The sequence below is a fragment of the Salmo salar genome, unplaced genomic scaffold (assembly GCF_905237065.1).
Source record: "Salmo salar unplaced genomic scaffold, Ssal_v3.1, whole genome shotgun sequence".
In the NCBI taxonomy this organism is placed as follows: Eukaryota; Metazoa; Chordata; class Actinopteri; order Salmoniformes; family Salmonidae; genus Salmo; species Salmo salar.
This window is the reverse complement of record NW_025547611.1, coordinates 232,400-252,500: the sequence shown is the minus strand read 5'-3', so window position 1 is coordinate 252,500 and position 20,101 is coordinate 232,400. Positions and strand designations below refer to the sequence as shown.

The 20,101-nt window shown below is 47.8% G+C and overlaps 2 protein-coding genes across 2 annotated transcripts in view; both read right to left on the bottom strand.

Moving 5' to 3' along the window:
* LOC106592778 (neurotrypsin) overlaps window positions 1–2,545 on the bottom strand; it is a gene marked incomplete at its 3' end in the record, with an annotated part of 8,158 nt that extends 5,613 nt beyond the window's left edge. The window contains exon 1 of the mRNA XM_045711442.1: window positions 1,850–2,545. Within this exon, the coding sequence (XP_045567398.1) occupies window positions 1,850–2,240 (391 nt within the window). The remainder of the gene's footprint in view (window positions 1–1,849) is intronic.
* A 4,441-nt stretch (window positions 2,546–6,986) lies between these two features.
* LOC123732098 (deleted in malignant brain tumors 1 protein-like) lies at window positions 6,987–13,480 on the bottom strand. Its single transcript, XM_045711440.1, has 8 exons — window positions 13,372–13,480; window positions 9,999–10,028; window positions 9,427–9,757; window positions 8,926–9,231; window positions 8,522–8,800; window positions 7,886–8,206; window positions 7,681–7,769; window positions 6,987–7,376 (listed from the first exon to the last, which is right to left on the bottom strand). Exons 3-8 carry the CDS (start codon window positions 9,572–9,574, stop codon window positions 7,248–7,250), a joined length of 1,272 nt encoding a protein of 423 aa, XP_045567396.1. The 5' UTR covers window positions 9,575–9,757; window positions 9,999–10,028; window positions 13,372–13,480; the 3' UTR covers window positions 6,987–7,247.
* Window positions 13,481–20,101: the final 6,621 nt, after the last annotated feature.

Genomic DNA, 20,101 nt, shown 5'->3' with positions numbered 1-20,101 from the left:
CCTAAAGACTGGCAACTTGTCTATATTGGTAGAGTCTCCCCCCTTAATGACTGGCAGCTTGTCTATATTGGTAGAGTCTCCCCCCCTAATGACTGGCAGCTTGTCTATATTGGTAGAGTCTCCCCCTAATGACAGGCAGCTTGTCTATATTGGTAGAGTCTCCCCCCTAATGACTGGCAGCTTGTCTATATTGGTAGAGTCTCCTCCCCTAATGACTGGCAGCTTGTCTATATTGGTAGAGTCTCCCCCCCTAATGACTGGCAGCTTGTCTATATTGGTAGAGTCTCCCCCCTAATGACTGGCAGCTTGTCTATATTGGTAGAGTCTCCCCCCTAATGACTGGCAGCTTGTCTATATTGGTAGAGTCTCCCCCTAATGACTGGCAGCTTGTCTATATTGGTAGAGTCTCCCCTAATGACTGGCAGCTTGTCTATATTGGTAGAGTCTCCCCCCCGAATGACTGGCAGCTTGTCTATATTGGTAGAGTCTCCCCCTAATGACTGGCAGCTTGTCTATATTGGTAGAGTCTCCCCCCTAATGACTGGCAGCTTGTCTATATTGGTAGAGTCTCCCCCCTAATGACTGGCAGCTTGTCTATATTGGTAGAGTCTCCCCCCTAATGACTGGCAGCTTGTCTATATTGGTAGAGTCTCCCCCTAATGACTGGCAGCTTGTCTATATTGGTAGAGTCTCCCCTAATGACTGGCAGCTTGTCTATATTGGTAGAGTCTCCCCCCCGAATGACTGGCAGCTTGTCTATATTGGTAGAGTCTCCCCTAATGACTGGCAGCTTGTCTATATTGGTAGAGTCTCCCCCCTAATGACTGGCAGCTTGTCTATATTGGTAGAGTCTCCCCCCCGAATGACTGGCAGCTTGTCTATATTGGTAGAGTCTCCCCCTAATGACTGGCAGCTTGTCTATATTGGTAGAGTCTCCCCCCTAATGACTGGCAGCTTGTCTATATTGGTAGAGTCTCCCCCCTAATGACTGGCAGCTTGTCTATATTGGTAGAGTCTCCCCCTAATGACTGGCAGCTTGTCTATATTGGTAGAGTCTCCCCCCTAATGACTGGCAGCTTGTCTATATTGGTAGAGTCTCCCCCTAATGACTGGCAGCTTGTCTATATTGGTAGAGTCTCCCCCCTAATGACTGGCAGCTTGTCTATATTGGTAGAGTCTCCCCCTAATGACTGGCAGCTTGTCTATATTGGTAGAGTCTCCCCCTAATGACTGGCAGCTTGTCTATATTGGTAGAGTCTCCCCCCTAATGACTGGCAGCTTGTCTATATTGGTAGAGTCTCCCCCTAATGACTGGCAGCTTGTCTATATTGGTAGAGTCTCCCCCTAATGACTGGCAGCTTGTCTATATTGGTAGAGTCTCCCCCCTAATGACTGGCAGCTTGTCTATATTGGTAGAGTCTCCCCCTAATGACTGGCAGCTTGTCTATATTGGTAGAGTCTCCCCCCTAATGACTGGCAGCTTGTCTATATTGGTAGAGTCTCCCCCCTAATGACTGGCAGCTTGTCTATATTGGTAGAGTCTCCCCCTAATGACTGGCAGCTTGTCTATATTGGTAGAGTCTCCCCCCTAATGACTGGCAGCTTGTCTATATTGGTAGAGTCTCCCCCCTAATGACTGGCAGCTTGACACATACCAACCAGACACATACCTCAATATTAATGAGATGCTTCCATCTGCTGAGACATGCCCTGCTGTTGCCACACACAGACACACACACACACACAGACAGACACACACACACACACACACACACACACACACACACACACACACACACACACACACACACACACACACACACACTCTCTCTCTCTCTCCTTCCTCTACCTTGTTTACAGTCGCAGTAGCCCCAGTCGGTTCTGCCGCGGCTGTTCTTGAAGAAACACCAGGGTCTGATTCTGTTGTCCGGGTTCCGACACCGGTTATGATCCCCTAGTCCTTTACCGGGATAGCGCTCCTCAAACCCAGCTACCTCGCTCCACCTCATACACACCGCACCGGACTCCGTTACGTCCACGGCTCCCTGGTAGAACCGGTCTCTCCCGCGGCTCTGGATACAGTCGGTAAACGGTGGAATGAAGGAAGGAGAGGGAACGACGTCGGAGGAGGAGGAGGAGGAGGAGGAAAGAGAGTAGGAAGAGGAGGTGAAAACAACGACCAGCGTAACGACTGAGAGGAGAGAAGAGTCCATGATGTTGTCGTAGAGAAGTCTAGACATTCGTTTTTTCCCTCGGTTCGGCTTTCTTTTCTCCCTCTCAAATGTTGTCCATAACCGGGAGAGAAAAACACTAAACCGGTTCACGCCACGTCTTCCCAAGAAAACGCGCTCTCTTGATTCTGAACCTGTCTACATAGCGTGGGATTAGGATCGAGCGGGGACCGGGTGTGTGTGTGTGTGTGTGTGTGTGAGTGAGAGAATACCGCGCCAGAAAGGAGTTTTTTAAAAAGAGACGCGGATCGATGAACGAGACAGCGCGTTACACCGAGCCCGGTAGTTAACGAGATCACGAGTGACTCTCGCGCTTGTGTGTTGCGTATTTTTATTTAACCTTTATTTAAATAGGCAAGTCAGTTAATGAGAACAAATTATTTTTTTACAATGACGGCCCTACCCCGGCCAAACCGGCCGGTTGTGATACAGCCTGGAATCGAACCAGGGTCTGTAGTGACGCCTCTAGCACTGAGATGCAATGCCTTAAACCGCTGTGCCACTCGGGAGCCCCGTGTGTGTGTGTGTGTGTGTGTGTGTGTGTGTAGTGTGTGTGTGTGTGTGTGTGTGTGTGTGTGTGTGTGTGTGTGTGTGTGTGTGTGTGTGTGTGTGTGTGTGTGTGTGTGTGTGTGTGTGTGTGTAATAGCCCTATTTGATGGGTCATAACAAGGTGGATGTATCCTACAGGGCTGTGATTATGATCATGACAATCACAGAGAACAAACAAAATAATACGAGAATAATAATAACAACAACAACAATAATAATTAATTTAATCGAACAATATGGTAATTCACGTTATACATCCCACACATTATCTACCTCTCGGCTCACACAGAATCATATGTGAGACAACAGCACCACCCTGTGGTCAAATCCCCACATTACACTAACAACACAGAATCATATGTGAGACAACAGCACCACCCTGTGGTCAAATCCCCACATTACACTATCAACACAGAATCATGTGTGAGACAACAGCACCACCCTGTGGTCAAATCCCCACATTACACTATCAACACAGAATCATATGTGAGACAACAGCACCACCCTGTGGTCAAATCCCCACATTACACTAACAACACATTAGCTTCCTCTCGGCTCCTCGCTGAAGACTCGTCCTACATCGCAACGAGCTGGTAGAACTGTTAAAGAACATGAACGGGCAACTGAGTCTGTTTCAAGACCTACATTTCATAGATCTACGTTCGTTGACGGCATAATTATTGTAACATAAATGTGTTTAAAACATGACACTTGCTACGGCATACGCTCTAGAATATCCTACCAAATGAAAGATAATGGAATATATTATTATAGCCTGCTATCCAGGCTGTATCACAACCGGCCGGGATTGGTCCCATAGGGGCGGCGCACAATTGGCCCGGCGTCGTCCGGGTTTGGCCGGTGTTAGGCGGTCATTGTAAATAAGAATTTGTTCTTAATTGACTTGCCTAGTTAAATATATAAAAAACTGTTTTTACAAATAAACAGAACCGGTTTAGTCTTCAATATTCTCCAGTTTCCTGGACCCACGTTCTGTCTCACGCTGACTAAAAACATTTACAATGGAGAATAACTAGACAAACCAGGACAACAATACATCATAGTCTATATGGAGGATCAATAACTACACAACAATACATCATAGTCTATATGGAGGATCAATAACTACACAACAATACATCATAGTCTATATGGAGGATCAATAACTACACAACAATACATCATAGTCTATATGGAGGATCAATAACTACACAACAATACATCATAGTCTATATGGAGGATCAATAACTACACAACAATACATCATAGTCTATATGGAGGATCAATAACTACACAACAATACATCATAGTCTATATGGAGGATCAATAACTACACAACAATACATCATAGTCTATATGGGGGATAAATAACTACACAACAATACATCATAGTCTATATGGAGGATCAATAACTACACAACAATACATCATAGTCTATATGGAGGATCAATAACTACACAACAATACATCATAGTCTATATGGAGGATCAATAACTACACAACAATACATCATAGTCTATATGGAGGATCAATAACTACACAACAATACATCATAGTCTATATGGAGGATCAATAACTACACAACAATACATCATAGTCTATATGGAGGATCAATAACTACACAACAATACATCATAGTCTATATGGGGGATCAATAACTACACAACAATACATCATAGTCTATATGGAGGATCAATAACTACACAACAATACATCATAGTCTATATGGAGGATCAATAACTACACAACAATACTTTATAGTCTATATGGAGGATCAATAACTACACAACAATACATCATAGTCTATATGGGGGATCAATAACTACACAACAATACATCATAGTCTATATGGGGGATCAATAACTACACAACAATACATCATAGTCTATATGGAGGATCAATAACTACACAACAATACATCATAGTCTATATGGGGGATCAATAACTACACAACAATACATCATAGTCTATATGGAGGATCAATAACTACACAACAATACATCATAGTCTATATGGGGGATCAATAACTACACAACAATACATCATAGTCTATATGGAGGATCAATAACTACACAACAATACATCATAGTCTATATGGGGGATCAATAACTACACAACAATACATCATAGTCTATATGGGGGATCAATAACTACACAACAATACATCATAGTCTATATGGAGGATCAATAACTACACAACAATACATCATAGTCTATATGGGGGATCAATAACTACACAACAATACATCATAGTCTATATGGAGGATCAATAACTACACAACAATACATCAAAGTCTATATGGAGGATCAATAACTACACAACAATACATCATAGTCTATATGGAGGATCAATAACTACACAACAATACATCATAGTCTATATGGAGGATCAATAACTACACAACAATACATCATAGTCTATATGGGGGATCAATAACTACACAACAATACATCATAGTCTATATGGAGGATCAATAACTACACAACAATACATCATAGTCTATATGGAGGATCAATCACTACACAACAATACATCATAGTCTATATGGAGGATCAATAACTACACAACAATACATCATAGTCTATATGGAGGATCAATAACTACACAACAATACATCATAGTCTATATGGGGGATCAATAACTACACAACAATACATCATAGTCTATATGGAGGATCAATAACTACACAACAATACATCATAGTCTATATGGGGGATCAATAACTACATTGATGTCTTCTCTTCTCTCTTTCTGTTTGTTTGTAGTTTCTCACTGTTTGAATTAGCAGGTGATATTATTAGCCTCTCATCTGTGTGTGTGTGAGACAGACAGACAGACAGACAGACAGACAGACAGACAGACAGACAGACAGACAGACAGACAGACAGACAGACAGACAGACAGACAGACAGACAGACAGATGAGTCCCCCTCAGCAAGCTGAACCTGGGACTCTGTTCACAAACACAAACAGACCCCACAGAGCCCCAGGACAGCAAACATATTAGACCCCAACCAAATCATGAGAAAACAAAAAGATAATTACTAGACACATTGGAAAGAATTAACAAAATAATAACAGAGTAAACTAGAATGTTATTTGGTCCTAAACAGAGAGTACACAGTGGCAGAATACCTGACCTCTGTGACTGACCCAAACTTAAGGAAAGCTTTGACTATGTACAGACTCAGTGAGCATAGCCTTGCTATTGAGAAAGGCCGCCGCAGGCAGACCGGGCTCTCAAGAGAAGACAGGCTATGTGCAACACTGCCCACAAAATGAGGTGGAAACTGAGCTGCACTTCCTAACCTCCTGTCAAATGTACGACCAGTTAATTCATACTGTATGTTGTAGTCTGTCCAAGAGGGGAATCACACAAGACTGACAGCATGTCATTTTTATTAAAAAGCATTCAGTTGATCACATGGCAGTTTAAAGAGCAACATCATAATCAATAATCTACATCATAATCAATAATCAATATCATAACATTCATAATCAACAACATCACGAGAGGTAAACGACAACAAACCAAAATGACTTGAGTTGAAGACGACCCCTTCATCAAAAAATGATTCAAAATACAAAAGAATGAACAGATGATTATAATAATACATGGATTAATAATGGAAACACTTCAAGAGAAATAATCTAAGAGACACTAAATAAGATAAATAATCTAAGAGGCACTAAATAAGATAAATAATCTAAGAGACACTAAATAAGAGAAATAATCTAAGAGACACTAAATAAGATAAATAATCTAAGAGACACTAAATAAGAGAAATAATCTAAGAGACACTAAATAAGATAAATAATCTAAGAGACACTAAATAAGATAAATAATCTAAGAGACACTAAATAAGATAAATAATCTAAGAGGCAAAAGCAAATAGCAATACATTCTGGAACACTAAACAGACGTAATTGAGCTAATCGCTTAAAATAATCAGAACCCCCATGTTACCCAGAACCCCATGTTACCCAGAACCCCCATGTTACCCAGAACCCCCATGTTACCCAGAACCCCCATGTTACCCAGAACCCCATGTTACCCAGAACCCCCATGTTACCCAGAACCCCATGTTACCCAGAACCCCATGTTACCAAAACCCCATGTTACCCAGAACCCCATGTTACCCAGAACCCCATGTTACCCAGAACCCCATGTTTCCCAGAACCCCATGTTTCCCCAGAACCCCATGTTACCCAGAACCCCATGTTACCCAGAACCCCATGTTTCCCTGGTGGTAAAAACCAAACTAAATGGAATAATGGTGGTTGCAGTCACTCCTTTTATATTTCTTCCAAGGTTCTAGAAAGATAAACTAATTCTGAACTTGTTATTAAAATTATTATTAATAATAAAATAATACAATTATTATTAAATTAGAAGCACTTAAGGTTTGTCACCACATTTTAAACACAAAACTGACCTAAGATCAGCATGTAGGGTCAGCTTCATTCTACTCCGTCCCCTGGGCTGCTCTCTCCTCTCCCGGTCCGGCTTCAGCTCTGGAGCTCAGAAAGACCATCTCCATGGCATGAAGATCCATGCTGCTCACCCTGTTCACTCTCTTCTGCCTCCTGGTGGGCTAGAGAGACACAGCACCAACAGTCAGATCTCTGTCTCTCTGTCTCTCTCTCTCTCTCTCTCTCTCCTGTCTCTCTGTCTCTCTCTCTCTCTCTCTCTCTCTCTCTCTCTCTCTCTGTCTCTCTCTCTCTCTCTCTCTCTCTCTCTCTCTCTCTCTCTCTGTCTCTCTGTCTCTGTCTCTCTCTGTCTCTCTCGCTCTCTCTCTGTCTCTGTCTCTCTCTGTCTCTCTCTCTCTCTCTCTCTCTCTCTCTCTCTCTCTCTCTCTCTCTCTCTCTCTCTCTCTCTCTCTCTCTGAATGTCTTTACCTTGTAGTACAGGTAGGAGGCGGTGATGGCTGTCAGTAGGATCAGCAGCACTACAACGTGTCTGACGATGAAGGCTGGCAGAGGAGAGGCTGCAAAAACAGAAAACACCTTTGATGAAGGGGACTGATCATCATCATCATCATCACATAGATCTGTGGGAAATCTGTCAATGACAAAGTTACAAGTCTGGTTCATGTTCAGTTACCTGTGACGGTGAGGGAGAGGATCTCGCTCTCAGAGGAGAAGTTATGAGAGAAAACATAATTGTCATAAACACAGCGGTAGTTCCCTTGGTGGGAGTCATCTGCAGCAGGGAAGAGGAAGGCAGCAGAGTGATTGACAGCTGGCTGGGTCTGGGTTCTGTTGGAGCCGGTGAACGTGAGGAGGAAGGAGCCTCCTGGGTGCTGTGGCTGAGTGGAGCAGGTGATGGTGAAGTTGTAGCCTCTGAACATCTCGGGCCCCTGGGGGCCCCTGGAGACCCCTCCCATTGAGTCAGTCAGGGAGATATCAGGCTGGACCAGGAGATCTGTGAACAATAAAAGAGAACAAGAACAAACCTCTTCAACTAGTTTCCTGTAGATATGACAATAACATCAGCATGTAACAGTGGTAGCCACCCTCCCTCACAGGGCAACATGAGTAGTGGGCCTACAGTCACTGAGACAACATCTGTTGATATCAGGCTTCAGCAGGACATCTGGAACAAGAGGAGAGATAAAGAAAACGTAGCTCCTCAACTACTTTCCCTCGTTTGAGATTTGACAATAACATGACATGTGACAGAGGAAGTTGTACGAATGAAGGAAATCAGTTGAATGTAATTATAAAATCTTTTTATTACTTGAGCAGATCACTGTGAGTCCAGGATAGAGATCATATCTTCTTCTACACTCCCCCAGTGAAGACTCAGGACCATCACAGTGAACTCCAAACCTTCTAGTGGTGTTTCCAGGTAGAACTGAAACAGTGGAGCCACAACCCAGCTGTCTACACACTACTGCAGCTACATCCTCCTGGTCCCAGTCCTCAGCTCCCACGGTCCTCCACTCTCCCTGGTCGTACCGCTCCACTCCACCAGCACAGCGACTGCCTCCTCTCACCAGCCTCACATCGTCAGGCTCTGAGAAAAGAAAAGAGATAGACAGTAATCTTACTATTTGCTCACTAAAACACACCTATATTGTCTCTCATATTCTTCACTCCAGGTGAGAAACAATGTCGATTGAGTGACAAACTGTTTCTTACCTGAGCAGGTGAGTCCAACAGCATTACCAGGTAGGCAGGTGTTGTGTTTTCTGTCTGAGGTGTCACAGTCGAGGAGAAGGGACTCTTTGCCTTCACACTGCAACTCTTTATCCCAGGTCTGACCCTCACCTTCTCCATAGAGCCCCCCCTGTAGAGCTGCAGGAGCCCCACAGCCAAGCTCCCTACAGACTACCTCTGCATCCTGCCGGTCAAAGTCAGCTTCACACACTGAGGCCCAGGACTGATTGGACTTCACCTCCACTCTCCCAGAGCAGACACCAGCTCCGTCCACAAGCCTCACAGACTCTGGAGAAAAAGACTTTGCTTGAACATTCAATCAGTTTTGTTGATGACACTGTCAAGGACTAAATCCAAATATAATGTTTAAATACATCTAACATCTCTCCCTCTATTTAAATGAAATTAAAAACACATAAAACATGATACATGGTAATATTGTATAATGTAGAAATAAATCTCTCAATATGACCAGTCTCTTACCTGAACAGGTCACACGATGATAATATTCACCTTCACAGTCACCAGGAAGTACTCCTACTAAGATACCAGGTATGCCTTTTATGATGACACACTCTCTAATAGAAGACTCATTTCCCCTTGCAACTAAATAGTGTGACTCCTCTTCCATCTTCAATCAGAGGTCCACTTGATTCAGCTACAGGATTCCCACAGTCCAGCTGTCTACACACAACCTTAACCTCTCTCATGCTCTGCCACCAAAAACATAGACCTGACCACTCTCCTTCATAGAAAACTTCCACTGTCCCAGAACAGGAAGTGGTTCCATTCACCAGTCTGACTGAGAGTTCAGCTGTAAAACAGCAGAGAGGAAAACACACAGTGGTGAGGACAGATGATGACAGTGGTTCTGTTATTCTAACAGCAGTAGTGCTTTGTGGTTGACAAGTATTAGTAGTTCCATAAAACAGTACTTGTTATTGGGGTTTTAGATTGGTTTGTATGGACACATGAATTGTCTTCATGTGTTGGATAATAAAGTTGACGAATATTGAACTGCTAAAATCACTGTAGATTTATACTCTTATACCTACCTGGTGGACTGACACTTTGAGCCTGGAGATCTGAGGAGAAAGAGAGGGAACGAGACAGAGAGAAAGAGAGGGAGAGAGAGAGAGAGAGAGAGAGAGAGAGAGAAAGAGAGGGAACGAGACAGAGAGAGAGAGAGAAAGAGAGGGAACGAGACAGAGAGAGAGAGAGAAAGAGAGGGAACGAGACAGAGAGAAAGAGAGGGAGAGAGAGAGAGAGAGAGAGAGAGAGAGAGAGAGAAAGAGAGGGAACGAGACAGAGAGAGAGAGAGAGAGAGAGAGAAAGAGAGGGAAAGAGAGAGAGAGAGAGAAAGAGAGAGAAAGAGAGGGAACGAGACAGAGAGATAGAGAGGGAAAGAGAGAGAGAGAGAGAGAGAGAGAGAGAGAAACAAAGGAGAAAGGGAGGAGTCAGAGGAAGAGAGAGAGACAGAGGTTAAATGAACATCGACATGACCTTCCATGATGTGATGGGGAAGACAGGCTTATCGTTGGTACGGTGCAACAACACCCATGTGTTCTCACACTATATATACAAAAGTATGTGGACACCCCTTCAAAATTAGTGGATTTTATTTCAGCCAAACCCGTTCTTGACAGGTGGATGAAATCAAGCACACAGCCATGCAATATTGGTTGTAGAATGGCCTTACTGAAGAGCTCAGTGACTTTCAACATGGCACCATCACAGGATGCCACCTTTCCAACAAGTCAGTTTGTCAAAATTCTGCCCTACTAGAGCTGCCCCCCGGGTCAACTGTAAGTGCTGTTATTGTGAAGTGGAAACTTCTAGGAGCAACAACGGCTCAACCGTGAAGTGGTAGGCCTCACACGCTCACAGAACGGGACCTCCGAGTGCTGAATCGCGTAGTGCGTAAAAAAATGGTCTGTCCTCGGTCGCAACACTCACTACCGAGTTCCAAACTGCCTCTGGAAGCAACTTCAGCACGAGAACTGTTGGTCGGGAGCTTCATGAAATGGGTTTCCATGGCAAAGCAGCCGCACACAAGCCTAAGATCACCATGGTCAATGCCAAGCGTCAGCTGGAGTGGTGTAAAGCTCGGATAACAGGAGAACACAACCTGCCGAATGCTTAATGCCAACTGTAAGGTTTGGTGGAGGAGGAAAAATGGTCTGACGCTGTTTTTCATAGTTTGGGCTATGCCCCTTAGTTTCAGTGAAGGGGAAATCTAATTGCTACAGCATACATTGCCAAACTAGACAATCTTGTGCTTCCAACTGTGTGGCAACAGTTTGGGAAGGTCCTTTCCTGTTTTCCGCATGACAATTTCCCCGTGCAAAAAAGGCGAGGTCCAAACAGAATTGGTTTGTCGAGATCGGTGTGGAAGAACTTGACTGGCCTGCACAGAGCGCTAACCTCAACCCCCATCAAACACCTTTGGGATGATTTGGAAATGCAGACTGCGAGCCGGGCCTAATCGCCCAACCTCACTAATGCTCTTGTGGCTGAATGGAAGCAAGTCCCTGGTTTAACGATCGTCTGTTGAAGAAGGGGACCAAAGCGCAGCTTTGACGACCCAGGTGAGTGTTCATTATACTATTTAATGATGAGAAACACTTTAACAAAAGAAACAAAGGAAAGCCAATAGTTATGTCAGGTCACAATGTACAAAAACAGAAAATAACTACCCACAACAACCCTGTGGGAAAAGGCTACCCAAGTATGGCTCCCAATCAGAGACAACGACAGACAGCTGTCCCTGATTGAGAACCATACACGGCTAAAACAAAGAAATATCAAAACATAGAAAAAAGGACATAGAATGCCCACCCTAGTCACAAGCTGGCCTAACACAAAATAGAGAATAAAAACCTCTCTATGGCCTGGGCGTGACACCTGCAGCAATGTTCCAACATCTAGTGGAAAGCCTTCCCAGAAGAGTGGAGGCTGTTATAGCAGCAATGTTCCAACATCTAGTGGAAATCCTTCCCAGAAGAGTGGAGGCTGTTATAGCAGCAATGATCCAACATCTAGTGGAAAGCCTTCCCAGAAGAGTGGAGGCTGTTATAGCAGCAATGTTCCAACATCTAGTGGAAAGTCTTCCCAGAAGAGAGGAGGCTGTTATAGCAGCAAAGGGGGGAACCCACTCCATATTAATGCCCATGATTTGGGAATGAGATGTTAGATGAGCAGGTGTCCACATACTTTTGGTCAGGTAGTGTACATTCCCCTTCAATGGAAATGTGTAACTCTCTTAGCCAATGAGTTTATATCTAATTTAATACATTTGATTTCGTCTGTTTTTTTTTTTTTATCATTAATTTCAGAGGTCGGAGTCAAGCCGAGCCGGACCAAGAGTGGGAAAAGGTTACTGGTCGTGATGACATCACTGGTGAGAAGTCAGTAATGAAAAGATATTCAGTTGACTGCATGTTAGTCTGTCAGCCCCTCTCTCTGTTCTCTCTCCCTCTCTTCCCCCAAGTCTTTCTCTCCCCGCCCTCAATCTCTCTCTCTCTCTCCTCTCTGTTCTCTGTCCCTCTCTCCCTCCAAGTCTTTCTCTCCCCGCCCTCAATCTCTCTCTCTCTTCTCTCTGTTCTCTCTCCCTCTCTTCCCTCCAAGTCTTTCTCTCCCCGCCCTCAATCTCTCTCTCTCTCTTCTCTCTTTTCTCTCTCCCTCTCTCCCTCCAAGTCTTTCTCTCCCCGCCCTCAATCTCTCTCTCTCTCTTCTCTCTGTTCTCTCTCCCTCTCTCCCCCAAGTCTTTCTCTCCCCGCCCTCAATCTCTCTCTCTCTCTTCTCTCTGTTCTCTCTCCCTCTCTTCCCCAAGTCTTTCTCTCCCCGCCCTCAATCTCTCTCTCTCTCTTCTCTCTTTTCTCTCTCCCTCTCTCCCTCCAAGTCTTTCTCTCCCCGCCCTCAATCTCTCTCTCTCTCTCCTCTCTGTTCTCTGTCCCTCTCTCCCCCCAAGTCTTTCTCTCCCCGCCCTCAATCTCTCTCTCTCTCTTCCTGACATATAGTGTTGGAGCTGTTGATCTTGACTCAGGTAACAGACCTCTAGCATCTACACCCCTCCCTTCTCCTGCTCTAACATAACACCAATATTAAATATAATACATCATTCTCATTCATTTACATAGAGACATATACAATCAGTATATTGACACGCTGAATACACAACAGTCAGATGCATGACACCATCACAACTTAACTGACATTAGTGCCTGTCCCCAGATGGACAGTAGGGCTACAGTAAAGTACATTTACAGGTGATCACATCATTGTCCTTCTTTGAGACACATTTCTCCTGTCTGCTTCCAGTTTCATGTTCTTTTGCTACCCCTGCAAATTATCATATATCTTAAAATATCAAAACATATCTCAGTAACTGTCACAAGTGTTATATCAGTATAACAGCATCCTTCCTACCTGTGCTCCAGAACAGGATAATCAATATCACTGCAGGTATCATATCTGTCTCTAACTGGGGCTCCACGGAGCTATACCAGCCTACTGTCTTGGAGAGTGGACTGAAGAGTGGGAAATACTGCTAGACTATATGACCTCTATGTCATTAGTTCATTAGGTCATTGATGTGAGATAAACTTCTCAGCAACTTATCTTAGATCAGTGGTTGAACACACTACAGCAAACTGAAAAACTCCACAGGAAACTGCTGACAGAGCAGCAACGTTTCACACAGTGTGTGCTATAATATCACCTCTAACTTTCTACAGCTTGAGTTCACCTCTTATAGAATATTGGCTTAAATGTTCCAGCACCTAAATATAAACAGTACCAGCACCCAAAATGAGTACTGATCAGGCCTCATGTTAGAGCAGGAGAAGGGGGGATGTGGTGTAGAAGCTAGAGGTCTGTTACCCAAGTCAACTCAACAGGTCTGATGCTGTATGTCAGGGTCAGGCTGGGCCGGGCCAAGAGAGGAAAACGGTTACTAGTTATGATGACATCACTGGTAAAGAAGTCAGTGATAAAATGATATTCTCGCTCTAACCCCTTCCTCCATCTTGTCCGTCACCTTCCCTCCCCTCTCTCTGGTTCTGACCATTACTCTCCCCTCCCTCCCTCCCTCCCTCCCTCCTTCCCTCCCCTCTCTCTGGTTATGACCATTACTCTCTCCTCCCTCCCTCCCTCCCTCCCTCCCTCCCTCCCTCCCTCCCTCCCTCCCTCCCTCCCTCCCTCCCTCCCTCCCTCCCCTCTCTCTGGTTCTGACCATTACTCTCTCCACCCTCCCTCCCTCCCTCCCTCCCTCCCTCCCTCTGGTTCTGACCATTACTCTCCCCTCTCTCCCTCCCTCCCTCCCTCCCTCCCTCCCTCCCTCCCTCCCTCCCTCCCTCCCTCCCTCCCCTCTCTCTGGTTCTGACCATTACTCTCCCCTCCCTCCCTCCCTCCCTCCCTCCCTCCCTCCCTCCCTGGTTCTGACCATTACTCTCTCCTCCCTCCCTCCCTCCCTCCCTCCCTCCCTCCCTCCCCTCTCCTCTCTCTGGTTCTGACCATTACTCTCTCCTCCCTCCCTCCCTCCCTCCCTCCCTCCCTCCCTCCCTCCCTCCCTCCCCTCTCTCTGGTTCTGACCATTACTCTCCCCTCCCTCCCTCCCTCCCTCCCTCCCTCCCTCCCTCCCTCCCTCCCTCCCCTCTCTCTGGTTCTGACCATTACTCTCTCCTCCCTCCCTCCCTCCCTCCCTCCCTCCCTCCCTCCCTCCCTCCCTCCCTCCCTCCCTCCCTCCCTCCCTCCCTCCCTCCCCTCTCTCTGGTTCTGACCATTACTCTCCCCTCCCTCCCTCCCTCCCTCCCTCCCTCCCTCAATCCCCTCTCTCTGGTTCTGACCATTACTCTCTCCCTCCCTCCCTCCCTCCCTCCCTCCCTCCCTCCCTCCCTCCCTCCCTCCCTCCCTCCCTCCCTCCCTCCCTCTGGTTCTGACCATTACTCTCCCTCCCTCCCTCCCTCCCTCCCTCCCTCCCTCCCTCCCTCCCCTCTCTCTGGTTCTGACCATTACTCTCTCCTCCCTCCCTCCCTCCCTCCCTCCCTCCCTCCCTCCCTCCCTCCCTCCCTCCCTCCCCTCTCTCTGGTTCTGACCATTACTCTCCCCTCCCTCCCTCCCTCCCTCCCTCCCTCCCTCCCTCCCTCCCTCCCTCCCTCCCTCCCTCCCTCCCTCCCTCCCTCCCCTCTCTCTGGTTCTGACCATTACTCTCCCTCCCTCCCTCCCTCCCTCCCTCCCTCCCTCCCTCCCCTCTCTCTGGTTCTGACCATAACTAGTGGAGATGACTGGCTGAGAGGAGATGACTTGTGGAGATGGGTGGCTGAGAGGGCCCTAGTGGAGACAACACCCATACCCAGCACCCAGCACACACCACCCAGCACCACCCACCACCCAGCACACACCACCCAGCACCACCCACCACCCACCACCCAGCACCCACCACCCACCACCCAGCACCCACCACCCACCACCCAGCACCCACAACCCACCACCCAGCACCCACCACCAAGCACCCACCACCCAGCACCCACCACCCACCACCCACCACCCACCACCACCCACCACCCAGCACCCACCACCCAGCACCCACCACCCACCACCCAACACCCAGCACCCAGCACCACCCACCACCCAGCACCCACCACCCACCACCCACCACCCAGCACCCAATACCCAGCACCCACCACATACCACCCACCACCCACCACCACCCACCACCCAGCACCCAATACCCAGCACCCACCACATACCACCCACCACCCACCACCACCCACCACCCACAACCCAGCACCCAATACCCAGCACCCAGCACCACCAACCACCCACCACCCACCACCCAGCACCCACCACCCACCACCCACCACCCAGCACCCACCACCCAGCACCCAGCACCCACTAGACACCACCCACCACCCACCACCCACCACCCAGCACCCACCACCTACCACCCAGCACCCACCACCCAGCACCCACCACCCACCACCCACCACCCAGCACCCACCACCCAGCACCCAGCACCCACCACCCAGCACCCACCACCCAGCACCCACCACCCAGCACCCAGCACCCAGCACCCACCACCCACCACCCACCACCCACCACCCAGCACCCACCACCCACCACCACCCACCACCCAGCACCCACCACCCACCACCCAGCACCCACCACCCAGCACCCAGCACCCACCACCCAGCACCCACCACCCACCACCCACCACCCACCACCCAGCACCCACCACCCACCACCCAGCACCCACCACCCAGCACCCAGCACCCACCACCCAGCACCCACCACCCACCACCCACCACCCACCACCCACCACCAAGCACCCACCACCCACCACCCACCACCCAGCACCCACCACCCACCACCCAGCACCCACCACCCACCACCCACCACCCAGCACCCAGCACCCACCACCCAGCACCCACCACCCACCACCACCACCCACCACCCACCACCCACCACCCAGCACCCACCACCCACCACCCAGCACCCACCACCCACCACCCACCACCCACCACCCACCACCCACCACCCACCACCCAGCACCTTGACTGACTGACCTATTTTGCAAAGCAGACAAGACAAGCTTAAACAGTCATTAGGAGAGGTGCAGAGGAAGTTGTATGAATGAAGGGAATCAGTTGAATATAATTATAATATATTGTTTTTTTTTTACCTGAGCAGATCACTGTGAGTCCAGGAAGGAGATATAATTCAGGCTGGACCAGGAGACCTGTAAGAGTCAATGTGGAGGCTATATACAGGGTATTACGGTACAGAGTCAATGTGGAGGCTATATACAGGGTATTACGGTACAGAGTCAATGTGGAGGCTATATACAGGGTATTACGGTACAGAGTCAATGTGGAGGCTATATACAGGGTATTACGGTACAGAGTCAATGTGGAGGCTATATACAGGGGGTACCGGTACAGAGTCAATGTGGAGGCTATATACAGGGGGTACCGGTACAGAGTCAATGTGGAGGCTATATACAGGGGGTACCGGTACAGAGTCAATGTGGAGGCTATATACAGGGGGTACCGGTACAGAGTCAATGTGGAGGCTATATACAGGGGGTACCGGTACAGAGTCAATGTGGAGGCTATATACAGGGGGTACCGGTACAGAGTCAATGTGGAGGCTTTATACAGGGGGTACCGGTACAGAGTCAATGTGGAGGCTATATACAGGGGGTACCGATACAGAGTCAATGTGGAGACTATATACAGGGGGTACCGGTACAGAGTCAATGTGGAGGCTATATACAGGGGGTACCGGTACAGAGTCAATGTGGAGACTATATACAGGGGGTACCGGTACAGAGTCAATGTGGAGGCTATATACAGGGGGTACCGGTACAGAGTCAATGTGGAGACTATATACAGGGTATTATGGTACAGAGTCAATGTGGAGGCTATATACAGGGTATTACGGTACAGAGTCAGTGTGGGAGGCTATATACAGGGGGTACCGGTACAGAGTCAATGTGGAGGCTATATACAGTGGGGGACCGGTACAGAGTCAATGTGGAGGCTATATACAGGGGGTACCGGTACAGAGTCAATGTGGAGGCTATATACAGGGGGTACCGGTACAGAGTCAATGTGGAGGCTATATACAGGGGGTACCGGTACAGAGTCAATGTGGAGGCTATATACAGGGGGTACCGGTACAGAGTCAATGTGGAGGCTATATACAGGGGGTACCGGTACAGAGTCAATGTGGAGGCTATATACAGGGGGTACCGGTACAGAGTCAGTGTGGAGGCTATATACAGGGGGTACCGGTACAGAGTCAATGTGGAGGCTATATACAGGGGGTACCGGTACAGAGTCAATGTGGAGGCTATATACAGGGGTACCGGTACAGAGTCAGTGTGGAGGCTATATACAGGGGGTACCGGTACAGAGTCAATGTGGAGGCTATATACAGGGGGTACCGGTACAGAGTCAATGTGGAGGCTATATACAGGGGGTACCGGTACAGAGTCAATGTGGAGGCTATATACAGGGGGTACCGGTACAGAGTCAATGTGGAGGCTATATACAGGGGGTACCGGTACAGAGTCAGTGTGGAGGCTATATACAGGGGGTACCGGTACAGAGTCAATGTGGAGGCTATATACAGGGGGTACCGGTACAGAGTCAATGTGGAGGCTATATACAGGGGTACCGGTACAGAGTCAGTGTGGAGGCTATATACAGGGGGTACCGGTACAGAGTCAATGTGGAGGCTATATACAGGGGGTACCGGTACAGAGTCAATGTGGAGGCTATATACAGGGGGTACCGGTACAGAGTCAATGTGGAGGCTATATACAGGGGGTACCGGTACAGAGTCAATGTGGAGGCTAATTACAGGGGGTACCGGTACAGAGTCAATGTGGAGGCTATATACAGGGGGTATTACGGTACAGAGTCAATGTGGAGGCTATATACAGGGGGTACCGGTACAGAGTCAATGTGGAGGCTATATACAGGGGGTACCGGTACAGAGTCAATGTGGAGGCTATATACAGGGGGTACCGGTACAGAGTCAATGTGGAGGCTATATACAGGCTATATACAGGGGGTACCGGTACAGAGTCAATGTGGAGGCTATATACAGGGTATTACGGTACAGAGTCAATGTGGAGGCTATATACAGGGGGTACCGGTACAGAGTCAATGTGGAGACTATATACATGGGGTACCGGTACAGAGTCAATGTGGAGGCTAATTACAGGGGGTACCGGTACAGAGTCAATGTGGAGGCTATATACAGGGGGTACCGGTACAGAGTCAATGTGGAGGCTATATACAGGGTGTACCGGTACAGAGTCAATGTGGAGGCTATATACAGGGTATTACGGTACAGAGTCAATGTGGAGGCTATATACAGGGGGTACCGGTACAGAGTCAATGTGGAGGCTAATTACAGGGGGTACCGGTACAGAGTCAATGTGGAGGCTATATACAGGGGTATTACGGTACAGAGTCAATGTGGAGGCTATATACAGGGGGTACCGGTACAGAGTCAATGTGGAGGCTATATACAGGCTATATACAGGGGGTACCGGTACAGAGTCAATGTGGAGGCTATATACAGGGGGGTATTACGGTACAGAGTCAATGTGGAGGCTATATACAGGGGTACCGGTACAGAGTCAATGTGGAGGCTATATACAGGGGGTACCGGTACAGAGTCAATGTGGAGGCTATATACAGGGGTACCGGTACAGAGTCAATGTGGAGGCTATATACAGGCTATATACAGGGGGTACTGGTACAGAGTCAATGTGGAGGCTATATACAGGGTATTACGGTACAGAGTCAATGTGGAGGCTATATACAGGGGGTACCGGTACAGAGTCAATGTGGAGACTATATACAGGGTACCGGTACAGAGTCAATGTGGAGGCTATATACAGGGGGTACCGGTACAGAGTCAATGTGGAGGCTATATACAGGGGGTACCGGTACAGAGTCAATGTGGAGGCTATATACAGGGGTACCGGTACAGAGTCAATGTGGAGGCTATATATAGGCTATATACAGGGGGTACCGGTACAGAGTCAATGTGGAGGCTATATACAGGGGGTACCGGTACAGAGTCAATGTGGAGGCTATATACAGGGGGTACCGGTACAGAGTCAATGTGGAGGCTATATACAGGGGGTACCGGTACAGAGTCAATGTGGAGGCTTTATACAGGGGGTACCGGTACAGAGTCAATGTGGAGGCTATATACAGGGGGGTACCGGTACAGAGTCATAGTGGAGGCTATATACAGGGTATTACGGTACAGAGTCAATGTGGAGGCTATATACAGGGGGGTACCGGTACAGAGTCAATGTGGAGACTATATACACGGGTACCGGTACAGAGTCAATGTGGAGGCTATATACAGGGGGTACCGGTACAGAGTCAATGTGGAGGCTATATACAGGGGGTACCGGTACAGAGTCAATGTGGAGGCTATATACAGCGGGTACCGGTACAGAGTCAATGTGGAGGCTATATACAGGCTATATACAGGGGGTACCGGTACAGAGTCAATGTGGAGGCTATATACAGGGTATTACGGTACAGAGTCAATGTGGAGGCTATATACAGGGGGGTACCGGTACAGAGTCAATGTGGAGACTATATACAGGGGTACCCGGTACAGA

Coding starts and splice junctions, on each gene's coding strand:
- LOC123732098 (XM_045711440.1), bottom strand. CDS start 9,574: ATGGAAGAGGAGTCACACTATTTAGTTGCAAGGGGAAATGAGTCTTCT. Junction 8,801..8,925: donor TGTTGGACTCACCTGCTCAG/GTAAGAAACAGT, acceptor TTCTTTTCTCAG/AGCCTGACGATGTGAGGCTG. Junction 8,207..8,521: donor ACTCACAGTGATCTGCTCAA/GTAATAAAAAGA, acceptor TATTGTTCACAG/ATCTCCTGGTCCAGCCTGAT.